Source organism: Amblyomma maculatum, unplaced genomic scaffold, assembly GCF_055883805.1.
Source record: "Amblyomma maculatum isolate TAMU_Amacu unplaced genomic scaffold, ASM5588380v1 scaffold_64, whole genome shotgun sequence".
Taxonomy (NCBI): domain Eukaryota; kingdom Metazoa; phylum Arthropoda; class Arachnida; order Ixodida; family Ixodidae; genus Amblyomma; species Amblyomma maculatum.
In genome coordinates this window covers 120,671-147,832 of record NW_028146789.1, presented here as the reverse complement: position 1 = coordinate 147,832, position 27,162 = coordinate 120,671, and the positions used below count along the sequence as shown (strand labels likewise).

The 27,162-nt window shown below is 43.2% G+C and overlaps 2 protein-coding genes across 4 annotated transcripts in view; one reads left to right on the top strand and one right to left on the bottom strand.

The window, feature by feature from the left end:
- The window catches only part of LOC146170704 (uncharacterized), a 28,645-nt gene extending 19,673 nt beyond the window's left edge, over window positions 1-8,972 (bottom strand). For 2 of the 3 annotated variants that reach the window (XM_084586833.1, XM_084586834.1), the window contains exons 1-4: window positions 8,872-8,972; window positions 8,315-8,446; window positions 8,145-8,237; window positions 5,161-5,374 (exon numbers count right to left, since the gene is read on the bottom strand). In XM_084586833.1, the coding sequence (XP_084442959.1) occupies window positions 5,161-5,374; window positions 8,145-8,237; window positions 8,315-8,446; window positions 8,872-8,886 (454 nt within the window). In that variant the 5' untranslated portion in view covers window positions 8,887-8,972. Of the gene's footprint in view, window positions 1-5,160; window positions 5,375-8,144; window positions 8,238-8,314; window positions 8,447-8,765 lie in introns of all 3 variants that reach the window. The other variant, XM_084586835.1, reaches the window with a different exon arrangement.
- Window positions 8,973-9,166: 194 nt separating this feature from the next.
- Window positions 9,167-27,162, top strand: part of LOC146170703 (maternal embryonic leucine zipper kinase-like) — a gene marked incomplete at its 3' end in the record, with an annotated part of 114,332 nt that continues 96,336 nt past the window's right edge. Inside the window, exons 1-6 of the mRNA XM_084586837.1 lie at window positions 9,167-9,497; window positions 9,605-9,690; window positions 9,756-9,872; window positions 13,688-13,831; window positions 17,898-17,966; window positions 19,851-19,943. Coding sequence (XP_084442963.1) covers window positions 9,431-9,497; window positions 9,605-9,690; window positions 9,756-9,872; window positions 13,688-13,831; window positions 17,898-17,966; window positions 19,851-19,943 — 576 coding nt within the window. The remainder of the gene's footprint in view (window positions 9,498-9,604; window positions 9,691-9,755; window positions 9,873-13,687; window positions 13,832-17,897; window positions 17,967-19,850; window positions 19,944-27,162) is intronic.

Below are 27,162 nucleotides of genomic sequence, written 5' to 3'. Positions count from 1 at the left end.
ATTAAACAAATGTTGACGCTGCCCTGGACAGCTCTAGCACACAAACTAAATCAGTAACGAAGAGCCCAGTTATTTATTCTAAGGACCTACAGGAACATTATGAGATTAACGCCACCCCAAAGGTGTTTCAGTGTTTACCATGTTTATAGGGCGCTGAGCACGAGGATGCGGGATCAAATCCAAATCATCGCAGCTGCATTTTCACCACAGTGCAAGGTGTGTTAGGTACTATCAGCAATTTTTAAACATGGGCTTTTACAGAGGGCACCCTCCAGAATAGCCCCATCAGCAGTAGTGTACATCAGAATACAGCTAAGACACGTTAATAGGAGGTCAGTTAACTGGTTTCTTTTTTACTAAATTTATTAATACAGTTGAGCTAAGGTCTAAGGGTCCTGATGGTCATGTCAACTGCATTTGTTGTGTCCGAAGTTTGTGCTAATTACAGCCAAAAAATGGGCAAACGTTCACAATGGGCAAGCACATTGTGAATGCTGTTCTTCTCCGAAGGCGACCCTATATTAAGCCTCTTTTTAAGCTCTCCAGTGTTATGCACACCTGGCCGAGAACCCTTATTACAGACTAGAATAATTAAAGCGTTCCCAACTGCTACTTACAGTGGGTCACGGTTCAAACTTCCTCAATAAAGGCGAACCTCTACAATCTCGATCATTAGTCAATCGCCGTGTGCAGTAGTTCTGCATTCAATGTTGCCCGTCTTATGCTTGGCATGCTTCAGCTTCCACCTTATATGCTTAGCCCAGCCAGCATGCATACTCGACTAAAAGTTAACTGCAACTTCAATGCTGCCTCTTTGTTTTTGAAAGGCCGGCACTTTCCTTGGTGAGGATCACAGGAGCTGATATGCCCTCAGTCTCTGTACTGATGGAAAACACGTTTTTCGACTTTCAGAGGCAAGTGTACGCTGCCGTCTTGATCTTCATAACTGCTCACTGCAGCCATAGTGGTTTGTTTTATCCACAACACATTGCTATAGCACTAATCTATCTGACAGTAGCTCTAGCCACCCTAATAAGTGACCGTTCATTGTAAGTGGGCTCGACGACAGCTAGGTCCCTCATATTGTATATATATATAACAATATATAAGCAACATAACATGCCAACTTACTGCTTTAAGTTGCACATGTGCTGCACATACCGTCCCGCGGGAAAGAAAACAAAGTGGAGCAGCGAGACGAGAAGACGGGTGTGCACAGTGCATTCTCACAATAAAAGCTTTTTACGTAACCTATATACGTAACCTATTTAAACACTACAAGGTATTTTCTTAAGAAAAAGAAAAGAGGAGGAAGCCACATTTACAGCATGCTACAATTAACTCTCTTTAAGTTATGCACTTCCAGATATGGAGACGGTACTGTTGCAGCTCCCAAATTTTTCTAGAATGAAATTCAGGGAAAATTCACCACTTTCCAAGGTTTGCTTTGATCTAGATGTTTAACATCCCAAAGCGGCATCGGCTATGAGGGACACCATTATGGAGAGCTCTGGAAACTGACCACCTGGGATTCTTTTACGTGCACTGACACTACACAGTACAAGGAGGCAGGGACAGAACCCACATCCTCAGGATCAGCAGTCTAGCACCCAACCCCTGAGCTCCCACGGCAGGGTCATCAAGAATGCAGTGAATCCCACTTCGTTTTACCTGCTAATATATACGCAAAGGAGTTGAGCAAAAGCTGATGCACCAACAAGCCTGGTGGCCAAGGGACAACACAAATAAATTCAAGTGAATGTTGAGAATAAATGCACTATGAAATTAGCACGAAAAAAAAAAATGGTACAATGAAAGAGACATAACAATACCAGTGAATTTTATATAGTAAAAGCTCATTAATCCGTGCTGTGAGGGCCATTCAATTATACGAAGTTCAAATTATCAAATGACACCGAAATAAAAATAAACGCCAAGGACTGCTTGCATCACGATGAATTTTTCTGATCAAAACAGGGTAACGGTGATTTGCATGCTGTCGACAGCAGCGAGGTAAACTGCTCCAAAATCACAAAGACCTTCCACATTCAGCATGGTGCAGCAGCAGAGCTACTGCATAGCACCCATCATAAGCACCACCGTTCCCATTTAAAGAGGCTTTACCGCACAAAAAGCGAACAGCCTTTTACCAGACCACTGCACTTACAGAAGAAACTGATGGAACCACATTGATGCAAGCCAAGGACACTGCTCAGTAGTATGAAAGCAATGAGGGAAAATAAACGGACATATGCAACATGCCAATCGGCATCTGTAATGGTACACAGCTTGGTTAGCATGTCTAAACGGCAGTAGGTGGTTGAGCCACGGTTGCTGCAGACTGGCAGTAAGCCTGAAAAAATTAACTGAAACTAGGCACTTCAACCTTTCCTGGAGACAAGGCAATGCATGTTGTTTTAATACCTGCTGCTGTACACACATCACAAGTGCGCGAGCAACCCTGCTTAATTAAACAAAAATCTTAAGTGGGGTTATCTCGACAATTTCCTTCCGTACAGGTCATACCAGGATGTGGGCACCCAAAGAGGCTCATATTCAAATGAACCCTTTTCCAGTAACATCCTGCACATGTGCAAGGCCACCTCGGCTGCCTTTTTTTGCTGGTCTTGCCAAGTGAAAATAGGGGAAGAATTCACTGCAATTTCATCGATCATCAATGCGACGAACTGCTGCACAATAATTAGGCGCAGTGCTAGAACCTTATAGGCTCTCATAAATGTAGGCATTGTCCCCGCCTGCACTCTCCTCAAGCAACAAGAGAAGGTTAGGTTAGCAAACATCCTTTCGTCACCAATTAAGCATATCAAGTGCAGTTCAGAAGGTGCGTGAGGGTGCGTCTCCAGATAATTTGCATGTCTATGCCTACACTAGGCGACATTATCCATGCACCCTAAACCCTAATGCAACCTTACTGCTTGCAAAATAAGTTACCCTGCCAATGTCGAAGAAATTTCGCTGAAAACATGCGATGTGCCTCGGTAATTCGGCCGCAACAGGGGTGTGCAACCGGAAAAAGGTCCATTTACCAGTGCAAGACATCATCAGCCAGGCTATACCCACTGCAAGGCAAAGGCCTCGCTCAAATTCCTCCAACTAACCTGGTCCTATGCTAGTTGCATCCACTTGAACCCTGTGAACTTCTTAACCTCATCCGCCCACTTATCTTTCTGTTGCCCCCTGCTACGCTTTGGTTACCTTGGAACCCAATTCGTTACCCTAAGCAACCATCGGTTATTCTGTCTTCGCACTAAATGCCCTGGCCATGTCCATTTCTTCTTACTTACAAGCCAGGAACGTGTAGCATCCAAATTAGCGAGCGTTTGACGCCAAAGACTTGCATTGGTATTGGCGGAAAGCCAGCAGTTTAAGTTATCCGGATTTCCAAATTAACAAGGTCACCTTTTCTGTTACCAGTCCATCCAGTATCATACCCTTCTGAGGCGCTCACCACCATGCTGACAAAACATTTATATTTACTTAATCCAGGTAAAATAACAAGGTAGCTCGTCTGTAGACTGCAAGGCCAATATTACTGGGTCTTATAATCTGTTCGTACGACAAGTTCAAAAGGAAATTCCCTATTATACTTAATTCATTGCAGACTACTTAACAGCAAAAAAAAGCTTAATGATGTACCGTAGGATCTCAATAAGACGATCACAATTGATAAGTTCCAGCGCGATATGAAGACAAAATACCCTGGCTGGAATGAATTGTATACAATGTGCAATTTCAGATGTATGAAATACTCTCCCGTGCTACTACGAATGTTATGAACATGCAGGCTAAGACCGCACTGTCGAGCACCAAGCATGGCTCGCATACCACTGACGTAAAACTTGTTGCTGGGCTAGTTGGTTCATGATCATACGGGAGAAGAGAGGAGACAGGACAGGAGCGCGTTGTCCAGTCTCCTCTCTTGTGTTTGTCTTTTTTTTTGTGATTACTTTTCTCCCGTAGTACCACTGACCCTGGGTAGTAAGCGTTTGCGCACGGCTTACACATTGTCAACATCAGTATCAACCATGCAGCATGCATCACAAGCAATGAGCAGCAGCGTGCAGCCATAAACAAATTTAATGAATCATACACAGATGAGCACAAATGCATTTTTCATGCTTCTGCATATTGATTTTGTTCATTATAGAAGATATCCATATTTCTAACAAATCTGTGAGGTTTATATAGAGATTCTACTGCAGGTGAAGCAACTGCCATCCTGTTAGTTAATAGAATTCTCAGTACCTTTTCACGTTTTTCGGGCAACGTTTTTGCCAGAATTCTGAGAGAACTGCAAATGATGCATCCCTACGCTTTCTTAACAAAAACACGAAGAAATCTCAGTTCAGCACTTCATAACTAGTTTCCCATTATTAGGCATGCATAACTGCAAAAAGTTATAACCAGCCAGAGATGCATTACTGAATTAACTTGTACAAAACAGAAAAGCAAAGTATTCTGCAATTCTGGTTTGTAATGTAACATGTTCCAAGCTCCAAAGCACACATGAAAAGCTCACAAAGTTCACATCCATAACGTAAACACCCCTTAATAGGCTTTATGCACACAAAATTACTTATGAATTGGGATGAATGGAGAATATGTCTGAATGTTGCAGAAGCTGTGCAAAAACAGAAAAAATATGGCAAGAAGAAACACCAAAGACACTGCAAAAGATGTTGGTCAGCACTTGTGATGTCATCACGTTTCTTGTTTCCATGTTCATCCATTTTTGCACTCTTAAAACACACCTTTGCAACAAACAGTGCCGCGCTTAACACAGGTCTTGCATGCCCAGGTCTCCTCTGCATATCACCAAGGCAACCTCTCATACTAAAAAAATGCAACACAACAGGCCAGAAGAGATGACAACAAACAATGTTCAGAAGCACTTACAAACACAGTTCCTTGTTGTGTCCTGCCAGCAGTTGACTATACATTTTAGTATTCTCAAAACACAAATATGATTACACACAAGAAAATGTAGAGTATCATACCACGTGCGCACATATATACGCAAAATGTAATCAAGATACCACACAGGACTTGAAAATGGCACCTGCACAGCCCTGACGAAATATATGTTGCACTGATTTGCCAGTATAGCCAAAAGATCTGCAAAACCACAAAGCAGCCTACCCCGGCGCTTAGACGGACCACTGCTAGTTGAAGCCGGGCTATCCTGACCCCGCTGAGGACACCAGCGGTCTTGTGGAAGCACCAATTTCGCCGAGGGTTGCGCTGTTTGAATGGAGGTTCGGTTGCATGGTGGTGCCGCTTCGCTTCCTTCCAAGGGCACGGGCTGGATCACTATTAGGTTTGGGCGAGTGCGCTGACTCCAGCTGAACAGGGGCTGCGGATTTGTTCAGAATCACAGAAGCATTAGCAGTGCACTAGTCAACCAGACAACATGAACAGTACCCTATTTCTTGAACAAATGGAAGCAACCTAAACCTGCTTGCTAACTGCACCGCAATATGTCACGAGTCAGATGATCTGTAGGTTTAGTTTCGAACAGGGTGAAAACGAGTTATCGACACACCGCACACTCTGTGAAGCTGTACAGCTAGAATCAATAAGAAAGAAACACGGGAGCATGTGGCCTCCACGCTTTCAAATGAGCTGTCACCGACAGATGAAACAATCCGTGGTAAAGACGCACCCGAAGTAAGTTTGGTCGGCTGCTCTTTCCAAGCATACCCTTCCTGCCACCCATTCTCGTCGTGTTGGTGGCAGCGCCTTGTAAAGCGCAGAAGCCATGTGCTCTCGTGTTCCCTTTCATTTTGCTTCTAGCTGTACAATAATCGTACAATCACTGATTGGCGCGACTTCGAAGGCACATCTTTCTAAACATTTCAAGATCGCTGAAGCCACACGTGCTTCAGTGTTCCCTTTCATTTTGCTTCTAGCTATACAATAATTGTGGGTATGACCACTGATTGGCGCGACGTCGTAGCACATCTTTCTAAACACTTCACAATCTTGTGAAATGTGCATTAAAAAAAAATGCCGTAGGCTTAAATATTTCTGCGCACTTTAATGATATTTTTGGCTTACAAGCATATATTTGCGCTTTGGGCCTCATTCACAGGGGTGGAAGCAGGCTCTAGCATTTTTGAGCAGCTCAGGGAGCAGTAATAATGCCAGTCTGGAGCAGCTTTGGAGCAATAAAACAAGTTTTGGAGTGCTTAAGCTATGTTTTGGAGCATGTTTCAAGGTAAAACGCCTTCATTATTTGCAATTTTATATTTCTCACACACAAAAACAAACAATTTGAATCCTTTTTACTCAAAGTTCGATGCTTTGCTGACTACAAACGCACCTCTGACAACACAAATCGCCAAACCATGAATAAACGTCTAAAATAACAGCTGACCTGAGCAACGATTCCAAATAGACCAATAGCAAACGCAATGCTTGCTTGTCCGCTTCATAACTCGACACAAAATTTGACAGAAAAATTTTGACTTGTTTACTTGGCTTGAGAGAAATGTGGAGCCTGCAATTTTATTTTGATGTGCTCGAGCACTGCCACTCAACCCCATGCCTGAGCTGATAAATTCCTGGACACCGGTCAGTCCCCCCCCCCCCCCCCCCCCAAGGATAGTCTTTCCCTCCTTCAGCCAGTGGCTGCTGCTTTGTTTCCTTGAAAGACACTGGCACTTCAATTTCAGCATGTTGGTGATATGCCCTGTACGGCTTTCCAAACCCCTTGAGAATGTCTTTAGTGATTGGCACCTTTGGTGTGTCACCCTCAAAACGATTCAAGTATGCTTTCGTTTGGCATACGCTTTGCACAATTGTTATTGATAAACAGGCTCAATGGTGGAGTACCTTCCTGCTTTCACAGCAGAAGCACTAGAATTCAGTTTTATGCACCTGGACAATTTTCCTAACGACTCATGGTAATTTGCGGTAACTGCATCACTCCTCTCTCCACAGGGGTTTGAAAAGGCTGGGAGGTGATGCTACGTGACATGAACAGCATTTTTGCACAATTATTTCCCTCAAATTTCTTGATCCTCATTTTTGAATTTACTTGCACACAAATATTTATTATTGCCACAAATATGCTTCTTAGATTATAAAAATTTTAGTATTATAGGCACAGCATAAGGTGCGCTATACTTTGCCACCGGCGCACTGTCATCGTTTCAACTATGGCAGCTCCCAAATCAAGGATGCACAACTCAAAACATGCCACCAGCCTGCTGTGCTTCTCATGGTTACAGTGTACTGCAATACTATGAAGGGTTAATTGAACTAATACCTCTGTCACACGGACACGGCTGAACTCCTTTCAACTCCCTTCAGCCAAGGTAGCCATTACCTCGAGGGAGATACGTGCCGTGTCACACGGCAGTCCATTATGGAAGGAAGTTAAATGGAGTTTTGAAGCAAAGGAGATCGACGATCTCCATTGATGGGCGAAGGGAGTACTCTCGTTTCCAATGTGCTTTGCTTCCGAGTCATTAAATAACATATTTCTTCAATAATGTAATTTTTACTCCTAAATATATTAGTTTTTATTGCATAAAATTGTATTCTAACTCGGTTAGTTGCGTTTAATTGTCGCGACTGCACCAAGTATTGCACAACGCCGCGCATGGTGTCCAGCAGAGCGGAAAAAATGGCTATGTTTAGAGCATGGTCGTTGTTTTCAGCAAATGTGTGTTCTTTTATATTGATATGACTAAAGCTAATTGCATTTTGCGAGGAAAATAGTAGTATAAAAAATATTTCAGTTTGTTTTGGACATTATTTTTTATATCTTTGTGCAAAATAAACAGCGCCTAATGGCCCCCTGTTGGCTGCTCTGAGAAGCTCGCTGCAAGCCGTGTGACACGGGGACAACTCCTTTAAGGCGAAACTCCCTGAGACTCCCTTGCGCTCCTTTAGACCAAGGAAGTTCAAGGTAGTTCCGAGTCGGCCGTGTGACAGGGATATAAATCATTCTTTCCAGGCAATACAATGGTTCCTTGTGCTGCAAAAACCAGCCTTCCGCTAAATTTGACATCATTACACTTAGGCAGCTGGTTTGGAGCAGGATGGAGCAGGAAAAGCAGTTTGGAGCAGAACGGAGCAAACAGAGCAGCGCTTCCACCCCTGCATTCAGAACTTACCTTTCCTGACGTGGCTCTCTGGTTGGAATAGTGGTAGCGGCTGTAGGTTGCATACGGGCCAGGCCGCTCACGCACTTCGGAATTTAACGATTTCTGAAATTTGAAACAGTACTTGTGTGTGTAAAAGGAAGAAAGCATCCGGTAACGCTCTTGTGAACAGAGATACTTACTGGTTTATGCTTTTCTCTAGCCTTCATCGACATCAGGGCCGCTGCTCTCAACGCCTCCAGTTCGTCGTCGTCATCATCCACCCCTGGCTTTGCAGTGGTACTGCCAGACTCAAAAGCCTTGAGGCCCGATGTCTGGGTAGCAAAAAAAATAAAAATACATTGAAGCAGGAAAGTTCACTACATAAACTTGGAACGAGCATTGACGATAATTGAAGACTTTCGTACTCTTAAGAAGCTCAACTAGCAGACATATGTAAATATACCAGAGCTACGGTTGAGTGATATTATTCATAACAGCTTGCACGCGACCACGAGCAATACTTTGTTTTCAAAAGGCAGGAAGGACAAAATGGCGATCTAGCGCTCCGAGCACGTTAACTATGCTTGTTTACAAACAGCACACACACATACATATATATATATATATATATATATATATACGGGTAAAAACCTTTTTGGAGAAGCAATGTGTCTTTATTTCCTACTTCATCAACGTTACACGAGCCGAGTGTGGGTTACAAGACTTGACAAAAGGGGAAAAAGAGGAAGAGCCATACCTGCACAGTCGCCATGACACTCGCGCCTGAGTTTGACCCAGAATGCCATGCGAGACGTTGAAAACCAACATGAAAACCAATGACAAAACAAGGTCGTCGTGACGCACGTGACACACAAATCACACTAAAACATCAAATCACGCCCTTAAAACCAAAAAAATAGTACTTCAAAGTTTTGTGCAATAAAAAATACAAAAAATTGTATTTGTTTTTTTACTTACGAGAAAAAAAAAAGCAGATAGTTTATGTTTTGTCCACTAGGTCTACATCCTGTCGTAGAGTCTCGTAGGGTCGTTAACGTTACGTCACTTCCGTTTTATGAAGGCGTATTATTTTGAATGATTTCAAACTCCTTTTCCTAATGTTGCTGTAGCAGTTTAAAAATATTTTCTTCTCCTGCTTCTCTAACCTGTAGTCATACCTACTGTAAATGCTGTAGTTTGTTTCTGTGCAATCTTTGCGTTAAAAGATAGCGTTTACTCTTCAACCTCCTTCTAAGAAAAGACGCGCCAATTCCGATCATCGGTCCGCTTTTTGAAGCGCTTTAATCTGTACAACGATGCCAGAAAAGATGTCTGTGAATGATTTAGACGAGCAGTACATTTTACTCGAGACTATAGGAACAGGTACGTAACTCGTGAAGTTTCTTTGAAGGATGTATTGTCATTTGAAGTTTAGTGTACCCCCAGCAAAATGATATCGCCAAATATCTGCGCGCGCCCATGCATTTCAGGTGGTTTTGCCAAGGTGAAGCTTGCCATCCATATTGTGACAGGAGAGAAAGTTGCTATAAAGATAATGGACAAGCGTTCTCTTGGGGTAAGTAACTTTTGAAATGCAGCAGATCTACGAGGACTAAGGCGTGCTCACTTGTCATTGTGCAGGAGGACTTGCCTCGAGTGAAGCTGGAGATCGCTGCATTGAAAGATCTCAGTCATCAAAACATCTGCAAACTCTACCAAGTAATCGAGACTGACACCAAGATATATCTTGTCCTTGAGGTAAGGCTGCGAAAAAAAAATTCCATGACGTATGCGTAGACAAGGGTAGGAAATTAAGATTTTGTCAATAAAACGCGCGTAGTCGTAACAGATTTGATGCAGCTGAGAAGTTATTAAAATTTCAAGCGAATCGGTGCATCGCAGCGCAGTTGTGGGAAGGGAGGGGGTAATACAGAATGCATATCCAAAGGGTTCTCTTGTTTACGATGTGCATGAACCAAAACTGCCAAGGGATAAATAGCACAAGTTCATACTTATTGCCCATCATATCTTGCAAGCTAAGCCCGCCACAAAATATGATGGGCAGGGGCTTCAGTGGCTTCGGCATTTGGCTACCAATCCCACTGTCGTGGGTTCATACCTAGGTGCGGCGACAGTATTTTAATGCAGACGAAATACAAAAACACCCTCGTGCTGTGCTGTTAGCGCACGTTAAACCTTAGGTGGTCTCAATTATGTGGTTCCCCTCATAGCTCATGCACGTATCGCTTCAGGACATTGAGCCCTACACTTTACAGCGGTCTGATGCAGTTCTCTTGCAAGCTAAATAGAACAAAGTAAGCCATCTCCCACATACTGTTCAGTGTGGTCGAGCAATTTTTGCAGTTTTGAAATTTTTCAAAAATTCTGCAAGTCTATTTGTTTTCAAACCAAAAAGTACCACCTTCACAGGCAGTGCTTGCACGTATTTTAAAAAATGAAAACAGGGAGATGGCTCTTAACCCTTTACATCGCTGTGTCTGTGATTGTGCGTGCTACTTTAAAAAAAAAATGTTTGAAGCATCTAAAGCAATTTACACGAAGTCAGTGATGCCGGCTGCATGTGAAATCCTCGCTGGGCAGAATGAAGACAGATGTTGTAAAGTAATACAGTGCACTTGGGCACTGTTAGGCACTGTAACTTTTTTCTTCTCTGACATGGGACCTGCCATGGTGGTGCAGTGGTTAGGGCGCTCGACCCCTGTGCCCAATAATGCGGGATCGAATCCCGATTGTGGCGGCCGCTTTTCAATGGAAGCGAAAATTAAGACGACTGTGTGCTGTGCAACGTCAGTGCACGTTAAAGAACCCCAGGTGGTCAAAATGTCCGGAGCCCTCCACTACGGCGCCTCTCATAGCCTGAGCCGCTTTGAGACATAAAACCCCACAAGCCAAACCTTTTCTGACATGGTGGAACGTTTTGCTAAAGGATACTGTACTTGATTTTTTTATTGTAGAAATAGCTTGGAATGAAAAGGGAAATAATTGGACATACATCCATTTTTTTTTTTTCTTTTAATGGCACTAAAATTTCATAAGCGTGGAAGTCCACATCACATGTGAATTCCTAAAATAATAAAAGCTGAAAAGTTATATAGTAATATATAGTAATCCATCTATTGTTTTTGTCGTCAGATGTGACTTGCTAAACTGGTTGTACAGGCCCCAGTAAAATGTTTATAATGAGTGACAGATAATTAGAGCAGGATGGGGAGGAAATAATGTTTATTTTCATTGGCACATAACTAACTGAAGCTGTCATGCTCCCAAAGTCAGACGAAAATAATGTTTCCTGCTGTACTTTACAGGTACACAAAATTTCACATGGCATCCTTGTATTGTGGCCCAAAAGGCGCTAACAAAATTCCCCTCCACCACGTATTTAGGTTGGAGCCATTATCGTATTTGCCAGAAAACTGGATTAATTGCCTCACTCCTGTGGCTGCGACGCAATGCGACCACTATCTTGCTGTGCGTCATGATTCCCTGCATAGGCACGCTATGTACCTTCTAGAACCGCTTTGAGGCTAGACTGCTATGTTCAGTAACATAATTTACAACAAGCATGACATGACATTATGGCTGCTCACAAATATTTTATTATGTGCTCAGTAAATGCTGCCAACTTTTTTACTTGGCAGCATAGAAAGACCGAAGGAAGAGGACATTGTCAAGGGTTGTTGAAGCCATCCGGGTTCGATGACAAGACAAGATATACTTTAGTGCAAAAAACGCTCTCTTGACGCTTACTTTTATAGATGGCACAGCAAGTGTTGCTGTAGCTAGTGAATACAGTTCTGAACGTCACAACTTCTCCTCCCAAAAACACTCAATTCTTTGCTTATTCTGGGCACCTTTTTCAAATGAGTAGAGCAGACTCTGTACTTCTTCAATTTTGTGAGAACTGCTGCTGTCTCCGAGTTCTTGCAGGCAGTCTTCTTGTTCCATAAGAAACACTTCAAGCTCATCCTCAGCTTGTACGCTCGATCTTAGGGGGAAATTCCGCTGTCGCTTGTAGCAGTACTTGATCACCGCCAGCAACCAAATGTTATGTTTTTCGCTCGGCACCTTTCCTCGCTGGTCATCGTCCTGTGATATCGAGGGTCACACTGCAGTTCACTGATTGCATACTAACCACCATTCCCTCTTCTGTTCTTTTTTTTTTTTTCTGTTTTTGTCCCGACCTCCTTCGTCACCGCGCAACCCGTAGACCAGGTAGACTCATTAGTTGCGCTGTACTCCTAGCTTTCAGTGACACCTTTCTAGACTGTCTTAAATATAAGCATCAGTGATGTTGGCCAAAGCAATGAAATGCATTCTTTTTTTCGACGCCCTAGTTGTACGGGTCGAGACAAAAGCACACCAAACAGAGGTTGTGAAAACATATTCCTACCAGTAATTCCACCCAGTCTTCACATTTGAACATTGGAGCTTCACTCCTGGCATAGTTTAACTTTCCAAGGGGAATAAAACAAGCAGTCAGCACTAGGGACAAAAGGAAGAGAAGACAAAAGGGTAAACTGACTTATGGAATCATCTTTGTGCTAAGTTCAGACGCAAATTGTGCTAAGTTCAGGCCGCCCAAGGCGGCCTTCCCACCATCAGCGTTGGCTTATCATTCTGAAGTCCCGGCCAACCAAATTGCATCTGCTAGCGTCGCATCGCATATGGCTGTTATGCACATACCGTAGACAATGTCGAACGATAGAAAAATAAAATGATTTTTGTAAAAATTTTTTTTAACAGATTCGTCATTTCGTTTTTGATTTGTACATGATTATATACTTATTTATAAAAGTATGTAAACCAAATTATGAATTATCTGCAAATATTTTACTGTCTAGAAGGGCTCTCGAATGACGCTACTTTCTCCATGAGCGGCGCAGTGCAGCGGCCATCCCTGTTTGGGATGAAACAATAGCCTGACGTCGGAGATTCGTGCTATGCAAGTGGCAATATATTTTCCTTTGTTGTTGTATCGTTTTGCAAGGGGCGCTTTTTCAGTATAGTTGTGTAGTTGTGGTGTGCACTGGAAAGAGTGAGGAGAGTGCTTTACAAGTGGCGATAAAAGAAAAAAATAATGAAAATAAGTTGCCAGCAAAAGTGGGTCTGAACCTACTGCGAACCGGTTTGAAACTGTTCCTCCTATTTGTTCCGGTTCGGGTTCAGTTCCAAGATGGCGAAAAAATACGGGTTCGGTTCTGGTTCCGGTTCCGGTTCAACACCCTGGTACTGCCAACCCATTGTGAAGGTACACAAATTGCACATTATACAAAAAGAAACAGAAGGATAACAGCGTTCTATATCCTGGTATGGTACCATTTGCACCAATTTGATTTATTTTTTGGGCAATTTATTCTGCACAGTTTGCTGAAATAGCAACATGCATAATTTACGATTAGTATTGCTCTTGATCTGAGGGCTTCCCCAGTATGGTTGTCGTAGTTGCATGAAACAAAATTGATTAGCTCTGTCCACCTGTTTGTTGAATATGTAATAGTATCAGTCACTGCAGCAGTGTTTTCACACATAGCACATGTTTTTTGCATATCTAGTATTGTCCTGGCGGTGAACTTTTTGACTACATCGTGGAAAAGGAACGGCTGAGCGAGAAGGAAGCTAGGCACTTTTTTCGACAGATAGTTTCTGCAGTGGGCTACATTCATTGCCAAGGATATGCGCACCGAGATCTCAAACCAGTGAGTGTTTCCTCGAGTGTAGTTTTAAGTGCTTTACTGTTGTGTTGCATTGTGCACTTCTTTTTGAGTTCTGTTTGTATGTGTTGTCAGTTTTTTTCTCTCTCCTTTTTTTTTTTCATTGTTTTCTAATCGCAACAAGCTCAGCTACACACTTTTGACAGGTGCTGCCTGGTAGTTCACCACAGTAGGAAAACATAAGATTTATTGCCTTCTCTGGGAATTTTCGAGATTGCCGTTCCTTTTATTGGGTTGCTGGTTAACTCTGCAAATGCTCCTTCAGACATGATTTACGATGTGTGAGAAGCTTGTGATGCAGGCTAGTGTCTATATTTTTCTTCCCAGAATTGCCCATGATCTGTAAGGAATGCCACTGGGCTTCATGGCCTGAGAGGGTGGGCTTGATAGCATTGTCAGCTTGCATTGCACATGCAGTTTGAGCTGTTGAGTCCAAAGCTTTGGAATCTGAAAACTATGTTTCATTGTAGTCAATCTCATGAGAAGTTTTATACAGTGGCTTACTCTGTTTTATGGGTTGTGGTTACTGCTTGCTACTACATCATTGCATAACTTGGTCCCTGTGTGGAAAACTGTGTAGAGTGGCAAAGACACTTTGTCCCCAAATTTTTTTTGTGCCGGCAATTAATCGTACATGCACTGAGACTGTTCATCTTGGGATGAAGTGTCCTGTACGTACAGTCTTTGTCAAAGGTGTAGAGCCCATGGGGTCTGCTTCTGAGCCGTGTAGTGGCGCTGACTTAGTATTAGTGGAGGCCCTTTCAATTAGAGAGGGTAGGACAAAGAATCTTATCATCGAAAGATTCGGAACACTGGAAATGCATTACAAGCCTCATGAAGTGGCTCAGAAGCAGACCCCCTGGGCTCTGCACTTTTGACAAAGACTGTACATCCAGCAGATATAATGCCTAGTTTTGATTTGTTTGACACAGATATGTTTGTCCATTGCATATAGTTATAGAACCATGTCTTCAAAGTGGACGCCTAAACTTGGAATCTTGCAACAGCAATTATTAATGATGTGTCAGTGATTGAAATTAACGGTTCAAGGCATAATGTTTATTTTTGAAAGTGAAGAGGATGAATGCTGTTGGGCACTGGAATAACTGGCTGGTATATAAGTGAGAACTTTCAATCAAACTATTTGAAAAATTGTCAGTTTTCACATTTTGCCAACTTCAGGAGTCGTTTTGGCAAGCAGACTTTAATTTCAAGATTTGAAAGTTTTCACTAAAGCTGTATAAAAGTGTGAATAAAACTTGGAAAAGAAATTGAGGGACTCAAAGCAGTACCTTAAGGAGCCTCTTGGAATAGATAAATTTACCTGACTTCGAGAAGCTTGTGTCTACAGCAAAGCTTATGTTTTTTATTCTCTTGCGAAATCGAATTAAGCAGCAGTCCTAAATAAATTATGTAAATTATGCAAATAAAAGTTTACTTTGGAAAATTTATTAGTATGTTTTATAGTACTAATGGTCAAATTTGATGTTCTTTGAAATGTCATAAATGGCTTTTTCAACCTCTTGTGTTGTCGGATACACTTCAAGAACAAAGCAACAAATGCCTCTCAGAGGAGGCACTCCAGCCATTGGCATCACCCGATTTTCGTGATGTGCTGAATTCTGTGATTAATCCCCTGATTGATCACACATTAAGCATGGCAAGGATTAACCTAGCATGACTTGGAATCAACCACGAATTAACTGTAACTTGGTGGGACTCTGTTGACACCATTGGCGGCAGAGCCTCCTTTGAGGGCATTTGCTGCTTTGCTCTTCACTTCTGTCTGACTAGTATAGCTGTAATATTGTCACAATTCAGCCTAAACGACCTCATTTCAACAATTTTTGCAAAGATTGTGCAGACATAACTGGCTCTGTGAAGAACTTGTTCATTAGCATTTTTAAAGTACTACAGAAGCCAGAATGGATAAACTTTGGAGCAGCTTTCCTTACGCTTTCAAGTGGTGTTTACCAAAGCACAAACTATTTAATATTCTTTGCACATCTCTCTATATTAAAATAAACCTCAGTAAGCGATGATGTATAACGAGGCTTCATTGCACCATCTTGTCAGTCAGCTTTGACGCAGGTATAAGTCTCTCCCTTGTCATCTGTGCCATCTTGCATGTATTCAGCAGACTGGTCAAGAAAATGGTTTACAGTGTTTTTATCATGCTTCAAAATCTTGGGTCCTGTGCTGGTGCAACAATGGGATTCATGACCTTAGTGGCCATATTCTGAAGAAGCTAATATCTTCCAAACTCATTCTTGTTTCCACTTTGTGCAAAATTTGGCATATTATTTTGAGTTAGCAGCATTGATTGAAACTGCAAAAGATGAAGCTCTGAAGAAAAAAAAAGCCTTTAACACAGTTCCACTTGTCATAAAAATGACAAGTGCCAAAGGCTTTGTATTGGTTGATTTTCTTGTCATAGTTTTCAACCAAAGCAAAAATTTGTTATGGGACTACCATTGTCATTTTGATGTGCACATGTGCACACACTGAGTGCCCAAGCATTAAAAAAAAAGTGCAAATGCTACTGGAATAAAACTAGAGCAGTGTCCTTAGCAGCAGAGCAAGCAGTATTCTTTACTTGATTTTGATATATGAAATGGGCAGAATGAATGAATTGCATTTCGGGAACGAGGCTAAAGGTGTTAGTCTGTAAGCTGTAGAGTCTGAAAAATTCTGAAGAGTTGCTATTGACTAAGAGACGACTTTGTTCTGCACATTTTTTTTTTTTTCATGCTCTGAGAAAAGGGCAGGCAATTCTAGAGAAGTGCAAAATTGTAAGCCTTTGTTCATACTGATAGCAAATGCATACATGTGGGATTGGGCATTTGCTGCTGGCCAGTATGGGGGCATTATATATATATCTTTTGCCATGGATATCTTAACTTTCCCACTGCTTGCTCAGTTTGCAGATAACACTTGTGTGAACAAGTTTAAGTTATAGCACATTGTTTGGCTGGTTAGGGGCTATGCTAGTACTACAGCTAAACCGGATTATAACGAAACTGTAAAATGTCCGCGACTTTTCGTTACATCCAGGTTTTCTTTACATGCAGTTTTTGCGTGAATACCGAAAAGGAGAATGTAGAACGAAAACCAGATTATGAATTGATGTAAGGGAAACCACCCTGAAAGTGTTTACAGTAAATCAGAATTATTCGAAGTCATGGAAGCGGTGAAATGTTCCACAATCGCGCTAGCCTCCACCTCCTCTGCGGCTCGCGCGACACGTCTACGAAGGAGCGGGGAAAGGAGGTGGAGAAGGAATCAGTCTAGGGAAGAGCGCGCCCTCGCCCACCACCGTTGCACCAGGAAACCAACTCTACCTCGCGTCGCCAGTGCGCTCTGCCGTTCCTGCCCGCGAGCGCGTGGCAGCAATGGATGCGCGCTACTCGCCCCGCGTCTTTTTTCTGTTATTTTTGCCGCTTTCAAGAATGAGCTGTCATGTTCCGACAGCAAAAGCAGCGGAGACTGCTGCATCTGCCAAGCAGGTGCAGTGTTGGTGCTGGAACGCGAAGCTCTGGATCAACTGCGGTCGCTCGTTGCTAAGTAGGCATTCCTCTCACCCCAGTTCGTGTTTTATAGTCCTGAATTTTGCGGAGTTGTGCCAAATTTCCAGTGACTCAACACTAGATAAGAGGCAGTCGGCGCCGCGAGTTCGTTATATCAAGTTGAACCGCGCCGACGTGTTCGTTACATGGAGTTTTCAAATACATGCACTTCAATGGGGGCGGCGTGGGGGAATTGAAAAACTTCGTAATATCGAGGAATTCGCTACATGGAGGTTCGTTACATAGAGGTTTAACTGTATAACATTACACGACAATCTTCTCCTGATTTATTACTAGCACGAAATGTCTTCAAGTAAATATATTTAACATTGTGTATTACTTTTGATGCATTACTATTTCTATGGCACAGCTTATTCCCCAGCCTCAAAGCAAAGTGTCCTAAGCAAAGCCTTTTTTTTTTTTTTTTTCTGATCCTATCTGCAACATAGTTACATTTTGCCTATCGCAATCTCTTTGCAACGCAGGAAAACCTCCTGCTGGACGAGAACCGCAACCTGAAGCTTATTGATTTTGGCCTGTGTGCAAAGCCCAAGGTAATGATCATGTGTTCAGTGTTTGAGCTAAGCTAGGTTTGGGACCTTCCAGAGCAATGCTTTTTTGTTTTCTTTCTTTTCTGCCCTGAGATGTCTGTATAAACCAGCTATACTTTAATAGTCTGACTTCGCCTGTTCTTCCATTATATTTTTCAATGGGAGTCTGAGCATGACTTGCCTGATCCACCTTTGGCTGACTGCTTGTAACTAGGCCTCTTGTTCAGGCAGATTCGTGCTTTTAAGCCTACCAGTCTAGTCAATTTCTGAATAGGCTGCCAGTGCCATATGGCTGTATCAGCATTATTTATTTTGGCATTTACTTTTTTTTTTGCTGCAGATTTGCACAGTTTGCAGGCACTTCATCCTCTGTGTTTGAGTGGAGAGCTATGGTAGCCTGTTTTTACTAGGTGAAACGTGTTCAGATGGTGTGATGCATGCTTGTTTTGGATAAGGCCTGCAATAACATCACAGTAAAGTGAAGCTTCATCAGAAGGCTACTTTTCAATTGGAATTAGTTTCAAGAACATCAAACGCAGACTGATTTAGTGGCAAACTGACATCTGCTGACTGAGTTGCAGTCATGTTTCATGCCGTAACTAAGAATTTTCTTATTGATGCCCAGTATTTTCTATTTAAGGCCATTTTTCTCTGCCGCAGCTTGAAAACTTTATGAATTTAGAAAAAAAGAGGTGATTTTAGCTTTTAAAGTTTTCTTGAACTCTGTAGAAATTTCGTTTACACTAAATTTTACTCATCGAATTTCCTGTCATAGAGAATGATTTCCAAATAGAACTTCACTATCGACATATCAGAAGGCTTCTTACCATGCCATGGGCATGTATCTTAATTGTTATCGAATTACTCTTAACTTTTTTTTTGTTCTATTATCAACCAGTGAAAATTCTAACCACTCAGTCCATATAATGGGAAAAAAGTAAGACAGATAAAGTGCTGTTTATAGTTACGAACCAATGCTAAATTAAATTTTTTGCTAATGAGATTACAACATAAAGACCATTATAACCAATGAACCCATCAAAATGTTAAGTTTCATTTAGGAGGTTTAATGTCTCAAGGCAACCCCGGCTATCAGGAATACCATATCAGAGGGCTCCTAATAATTTGGACCTCGTAGGGTTCCTAATGTGTACTGACAGCATACTCAGTAAACGGGTGGTGCTGTCAATGACAATCTCTCAGTAAACGGGTGCCTTGTGTTTTGCCTCCATAAGACATGGCTGTTGCAGTCATAATCAAACATGGGTCCCAGGCTGAGCAGTTGGGCACCCTAACCACAAAGCCACTGTGGCGGTACCCATCAAATTATCTCATATCCTCGAAGCGCTGGCAGCTGTTTCGGTGGGTTTCTAGTATCTCTGATGACTGAAATGCTCACTGGCAAGAGACTCAGCTGCACGAGACAGTCAAAGCAAATAGAACTGATGAAGCCAGCTCACTTGATCGATCAAAAGTTTCAGTTACTAGCTGTTGTGGCAGTCTCTCATATTGAAAATGCTATTACAGAGGCCAGGTTTTTCTGGTCTGCTGACATGAGTATGCTTCTCAAAATGGAGCATTTTGTTGGTGTACTTACTGGAGCAAGTTTGTCTTGCATGGTGGACATGTCAGCATGGTGACATGTCAATGCACATGTCACCATGCTCTTGTGAGACGAAGACAGTTATACAGAAACAGAGGCTTTTCGTGTGTGCGTAATTGTGTTCCTTTGATGCTTTCTGGTTGCAGCATTTATTAAGCTCAAATAGTGAGCCTGTATATCGAAATGGCATTTTGTCATGACCTGTTATTTTGTTTAGGTACGGCAGTGTGATCTGAGTGGTAATTAAAAGAGAGTAAAGTATAGATTCTCCTTTGCTTGTCCAGGGAGGAATGACCACAAGCTTGGAGACATGTTGTGGAAGCCCTGCATATGCTGCCCCTGAATTGGTCACGGGGGTAGAGTACATTGGATCCATGGTGAGGGGGTGTATTGGTTCTATAGTTGCTTGAACAATTTTTTCCCCTTTCTTTCTCTTCCTTTCTTTTTTTTTTTGTATTTGCTTGTATTTTCTTTGCAAGTTCTCTTTTACTTATTCTGATAGTAAATGTACTCGCTAATTTTGCAATGGCAGAGAACACACACATTTTATTAGTTGTCACTTTTGGGAAGCAATTTAAATTAGAAAGAATTCTCAATGACTGCGACTCTTCGACCAAAGTCAGTTGTCACAAACTTTCCTATTGAGTTTTCCTCCCAACCAGGTGGATTGCGGCTGAAATATTGTGTTGTCAAGAGGTTCATGGCCTGAAGCAGCTGCACTTGCATGCCAATTCCAAAGTGTCAAGGCAGAGATGCTTAAGGCGGGGGTCCCACGGTGGCCATCTTGGTTTTAGTTCAAATTCTGCCACCAGGCTACGCCACTGATTCAGGACTGAGAAAGTGCCTACCGGCCTTGCCCCCAGTTGGCTGAGCGACCCAACCTTTGCTTTGTAGAGAAGCTTTCTTTTGTTCGAGGGTGGGTTTTCAAAGCCCCATTTTTCTCCCCGCCGTGCGCAGAGGGAAGCGTTCACCTGTTCTTAGCTTGACTACAGCGGATAGCAGGACTGCGGGGGTGCTAGCTTGCCTTACCACGGCTGAACTTGAGCCGCTCGATTCGGCCATGACCAGTGTGCGTAACGTAACGTAAATGAAAAGTAGGTTGATCGTCACCACGTTTCGTTGTTCACTGTTCTTGATAGAGTGGAAGCTTGAGCGAGTTGATGATACATCGTCGACATACATTCACGATAGCTCAAGTGGATACCGAAAATGGAAAGGTGCGATATGATCGAAAATATTTATGTGGCCCTTGTATACTATACTTTGACTCGCACCACTGCGAAAGGCAGGGGCTTCCTGGCCCATTCAAATGCGCACTGTAATAGGTAATTGTGCTCCGACGCACCCCTCGAATTGGCAAGGGCGACAGTGGGAGCGCAATTGCCTATTATAGGTGGTGTGGGTAGTGGTTATTCAAACAAAAGGAATGAAAGGAGTGCTGCCGGCCGCTTCAACTGCTATCTAAAATCTGAAGCGCCCGAGCTGCAGCTGGCGGGAAAGCAAAATGATGGGCAGAGGATAGCGATGGGAAGTGCAGAGGGGAGCTATAGCAATAAAGTACAGGTGGAGCTTTGTACATTATTTACAAAGTACAAAAAAAAAAGGAAAACGCGTTCGCCTCGTTCGCGTACAAGTGTCCAAGTGCGCTTGGTCCATGGCGCCCGGCCTTTCGCAGTACCAAAAACATTTTGTGAGACAAAGTATACATCTTTGGTGGTTTCGTCATGAACTCTGGCTGAAATCGACACCTGTATTGTCTTTCCTTTGATACCCATCTTTTGAGCTGTTATCACTTTTGAAGTTATAGCGATTATAGTATATTCTTGCGAGCTCTCTGGCGCAGAACTACTTTTATCAAACGTTATTGCAAATAATAAAATTGCAATAAAGTCGGTTTCAATCAACAGTAATCATTTTCGTTTTTTCTTTTTTTTTTTTTTTTTTTTTTTAGTTCGGGTTTTTCTAACCATAGGAACTGGCATTGGTAACCTAGTGAGAGCTGAGAAAAGGGCGGTGGCCAATTTCATTTTACATTAGAGGAGAGAGTCGGCATTGCGAAATAGGTGTGAAATACCTACCAAGAGAGTACGCACCACGCAGCTGCCGCAATGCATTTAGGCTAAATTTTGGGGGAAATGAAGTGGAGAGGGGAGGGTAGCAGGCAGTTGAGTGACGTCGCCAGTAGAAGCGGGTTAGTTTCGCAAGCGTGTTAGACCGCTCCTTCTCGACCCTTCCCTTTTGAATCTCCTCTGTTCTCTTCATTGGTTAGAGGTACGTCTTTGCTGCATTGCAAATCCAGTGTACTTTCTATATATTTATTTACTTATTTATTTATTCACTACCAGCATCACCTGATTTCATAACAAGCATAGAACGGCAGTCACTCGCGCTAACCACGGTAAAATGCATAACTGGCTGCCACTGAGGCATTCTTTGGAGTCAAAGGATTTGTTTCTGTCATTGTATGTGCAACAAAAGAATAATGCAAGACGTCACTTCGGTTACTTACTGCCCCTAGAATTTGTCCGGACATGTACTTCCTCGCGCTGCCCTGATTTGGCCATTTGGCGGGCTGAACAGCTTTCTTTCTTTCTTTTCTTTTTTTTGTTTTAGAGCACAGCTCTTTGGTGCCCGTTCCTGTGTTTCGTGTCGCCGTCTGCGTTGTCCCTCGTAACCAGCTGCGCAGCCAGGGCAGCGCGCGCTCCTGCCACCATTTGCCGCTGCGTGTCCCCCCCCCACCTTTTTCCTTACTGGCGAACCTGCACTGTTTGCAAACATTGTCCCCACGAATGTGTGAAGGGTTGTTTCATCATTGATGAAAGAAAAACAGCCTGAGGAAACAGTACGGAAAATCGAAGAACTGACAAACATGGCTGCCAATCCTCACATTCCCTCTGTAGGTAAACCCTCGTAACTGCCATAAATAAAGCGGGTACTCCAAAGCACTTTCATGCGCCGTGACGTCAACGCCGGCGTCACGGCAGGCGTCGTAAAAGGGGAATGCACCTGCATGTTCGTGGTGCTGGCTTGCTCACCCTCTCGCGCGGACTGAGAATATTTGAAAATTATGAAGAAAACTATTCTGTGAAGCAGGGGAAGCTAAGTGGACTTCAGGACGAGAAGAACGGAGTAGCAGACAGCCGTGCGGTCCCAACCCCTCGCTAGTTTCCGGACGCGTGTAGCGCGCATATGTCACGCGCCAGATATCTGGCAGGGACAGATCGCAGCATCAGCGCTTGCGATGCACGCATGCGCAGACCGGCTTTGGCTGATGCGTGCGACGACGTTGGCGCGGCAGTGCATGACGCGTGTGTGTTTGGAGTCGGGGCTTATGTATTCCAGTAGTTCCCTTCACCCCACACCACTCTACCCCCAACATGACGCAATTTTAAATTTACTTTGGGGAAGTAGTATGCCTTTATACTTTCTTCAATCGCCACACTGCGAGAAAAAACTTGACTAGAATGCTAAGCAGCACAGGCATCAGAATGTGTTCATTTTCATGTTAGACATAATATTTTCCCAATTATTGTTGTCAATTTTGGTCAATCTAGTCTGAATTTACTAGCTTTTGAAGGCTTACAAAAAGTGGTTGTGAACTTTAGGCACGCTGTCTCTCTGCAATGCTGTTTCTTGGGCTAGTTGGTGGAGGTTCCTCATTTTGACAAAGCGCAAAAAAGAGGCAGGGATGGTCGAGAGACATGGGACAAAGCGCTTTGCCTGTCCCTCGTGCCTGTATATTTTTAGCCCTTCCCCAAAATGACCAGTCTCTGTCCTTCTCTCCCTCTCTCATGAGATCAATCATAGTGGCAATTTGTTGACCTTACCCCCATGTTGTGTTGTTTCAGTATGCCTTGCAGCGTTTCAGCAGGGTTAGAGTTGAACAATGGCAGAGCTGGTTCACTGCCACTTGCTGCACCTAACCCTTATCCTCCTGCTTTTTTGTCCACACAAGAACTCCTTAGAATGACTTTCAAATCAGTCAGCTGAAGTATGCTCATGAACGTTCAAGATGCAAGTTGATAGACCCTTGAAGCAATTTGTCTAAACCAAGAAAATGGCAGAGGCTAGCTCCGAATATTTATGCAGTTTCTTCTGTGGCGATGCTGTTTCAAGTCAATTTGTTTTTTGAACATTATGGTTCCATTCTCTCCCATTTATTTCCGATTTTGTCATTGTAAAGGAGTGGAAATTTGCCTTTCTATCACTAAAAAAAAAAGTAGTCTGCAAGGCGTGGTCACCGTTTTTTATCTGTGCACAGCAAAAATTGGTGATGTTCGCTACACGTGGGAACGAAGCTATAGCGATAACTCGACGTGGTCAACTATGGGTTTCACCGCAAGGTCTCGACATATAGCAGTCTACATCGAATTGACGTGGTATTGTTATCAAAAGTCCTTTCGAAACGGATTGAACAGGTTCAGCCCAGTTCTTGAATGTGCCTTCGTGCAAGATTTGCGCTCCTATCTCCTGAGGGAAGCAACAACTGCTGCCTTGGTAGAGGTTGCTGCGTGTCTTCTGCGTGTTTGCTTGGAATTGCTTTCGCACTGCTAGCTATGTTACTATGCTTATATTTCTGAATCTTTTTGATAAAAACCACATGGCTCCTTGATGCTAAGCAGTAAGGATTACAACTAGCGTTAGTCTTTGGTTTTATTTCCTTTCACTGCTTTGCATGTTTGTTATCGGAAATGTTTTCAGTAAAAAAAGAAAAATGCCGCTGGTGACCTCGACGTCAAAACTGCGCGCCGAATCAGACTGCCATGTGATTTCCACTCCACACGTCGTCGCATATTTCATTTCGGTGGTGTCAATCGACATTCAGCCATTCGGAGGCAAAAAGTCTGAGCCTTCTCTACTTACTTTACTAAAGCCAACTGACGTGTTCGAAGGCGTGAAGAGAATGATGTCCTATGTCGAAACCAAACGCGACGTTTATTTACTTTTTTTTTTTTCTGTACAAAACCGGAATGAGGTGCAAGAAACGCCCAAGAAGCTCGGAATTTCACCGCGATGACTAATCGGGGATGACCATGTGCGCTCGTAAAGGGAGGCTGTCATTGTGCTAATAAAGACGTTCAATATTTTTCATTGCGGCAGTCTAAAAACAGCTGCGATGTGCGTGTGCCACGATGGATATCAGTACTCTGTTCTGCACGACCGTCCGATACAGACACAGCGCTTCATTCCGTCAAACCACCACAGGCACTAAATGTCCGCGAAAGCGTTTACGGTGCATTGCAAAATAATAATAATAATAATAATAATAAAAAAACAGACCCCTGGCCTTGAAACATGAATCCACGGATTCGAGGCTTACTATTTACGCACAGAGAAGTAGAGAGTGGCGGCTGCGCACGCGCATTAGCCCTACTTCAGTTCAGTTCAGTCGTGTCCGACTCTTCGTGACCGTATGGACCATGTCACGCCACGCTTTCCGGTCTTTCACTATCTTCCTAACATCACATAACTTCATCTGCAGTGCCTCGAGGATGCCATCTAACCATCACGTTCGCTGCCTACCCCTTCTCCGGCGACCCTCAACCTTTCCCAACATCAAATCTTTCTCCAGAGACTCCTCTCTTCTCATCAGATGACCAAAGTAGCTGAGCTTTAACTTTAGAATTTGACCCTCCAATGAGCAGTCAGGGTTTATGGTCGACAATATCGACTGATTTGATCTTCTGGCAGTCCAAGGAACTCTCAAGAGTCTTCGCCAGCACCACAATTCAATTCAAACGCGTCAATTCTTCGGCGGTCAGCCTTTTTCACAGTCCAACTCTCGCATCCATACATCGCAACTGGAAATACTATAGCACGAGTTATACGGATCTTGGTTGGCAGACTAATGTCTCTGCTCTTAACTAGGCGGTCAAGGCTAACCATTGCTCTCTTTCCCAGAAGCAGGCGTCTCCTAATTTCATGGCTGCAGTCTCCTTCCGAGGTAATCTTGGAGCCCAAGTAGAGAAAATCTGTCACCGCCTCCACTTCTTGTCCCTTGATGCTCCAGGACTTGATAGGGCAAGACGCCATGACCTTTGTCTTTTTAATGTTCAGTTTAAGCCCAAACTTCTCACTCTCTTCTTGTACGCGCATCAGAAGTCTCTTGAGTTCCACTTCACTTTCTGCCATTAAAGTGGTATCATCCGTATATCTAAGGTTGTTGATACGTTTTCCAGCAATCTTCACTCCAGCTGAAGACTCGTCCAGACCGGCCTTCCTCATGATGCACTCAGCATATAGGTTAAATAGGCAGGGTGACAGTATGCAGCCTTGTCTCACTCCTTTCTCAATCGGAAACCAATCAGTAAGACCATGCTCAGTTCTGACTGTGGCCTCTTGCCCTTCATACAGGTTCCCGAGGAGATAGATGAGGTGAATTGGAACTCCCATCTCTTGGAGAGCTTGCCACAATCTGCTGTGATCTACGCAGTCAAACGCTTTCGCATAATCAATAAAGCAGAAGTAGATGGGTTTCTGGAACTCTCTTGCTTTTTCCATGATCCAGCGAAGGTTGGCAATTTGGTCTCTAGTTCCTCTGCCCTTGCGAAACCCAGCTTGCACATCCGGAAGCTCCCGATCCACATACTGCTGCAGCCTACCTTGGAGGATTTTCAACATCACCTTGCTAGCATGCAAAATAAGCGCGGTCGTGCGGTAGTTGGAACAATCTTTGGCACTGCCTTTCTTTGGAATGGGGATGTAAACTGACCTCCTCCAATCCTGTGGCCACTGCAGGGTTGTCCAAATCTTCTGACATAATGTATGCAGAATGTCAACAGCGTCATGGTTGAGGTTTTGAAGCAACTCAACTGGTATGCCATCAATTCCGCTAGCTTTGTTCTTAGCAAGGCTGGCTAAGGCCCATTCAACTTCACTCTTCAGGATGCCCGGCTCGAGATCAGTAATCACAACAGTCTTATGTTGGGTTTGCACATTCGGGTCCTTCTTGTACAGTTCTTCTGTGTATTCCTGCCACCTCTTCTTTATCTCTGAGGCTTCAGTGAGGTCCTTGCCTTGTTTGTCCTTTATCACGCCCAGCTTAGCACAGAAGCTTCCTTTGATATCTTTGATTGTCTTATACAGAGTTCTTGTGTTCCTTAATTGGCTGTTGTCCTCAACTGCTTGGCACTGTATGTTCAGGAAGGCATTCTTATCTCTCCTTGCTATTTTCTGAAAATCCGCATTGAGAACCTTGTATCTTTCTCTTTCCCCCATAACTTTTGCCATCCTCCTTTCCTCAGCTATTTGCAAAGCCTCTTCAGATAACCAGCTTGCTTTCTTGCATTTCTTTTGCTTTGGAACTACCTTAGTAGCAACTTCTTGTATTATATCACGAACATCGGTCCACATGTCTTCGGGCTCTTTGTCTTCTAGATCTAATTCTTGAAATCGATTCCTCACTTCCACAGCATATTCTAATGGAATTTGATCCAGCTCATACCTGAAAGGCCTTCTAGTTTTCTGTGTTTTTCTCAATCGAAGCTTAATTTTGGCAACAAGAAGCTGATGATCGGTGCCACAATCGGCCCTAGGCCTTGTTTTTACTGCTTGTATAGCGCTTCTCCATCTCTGCCGGCAAAGAATATAATCGAT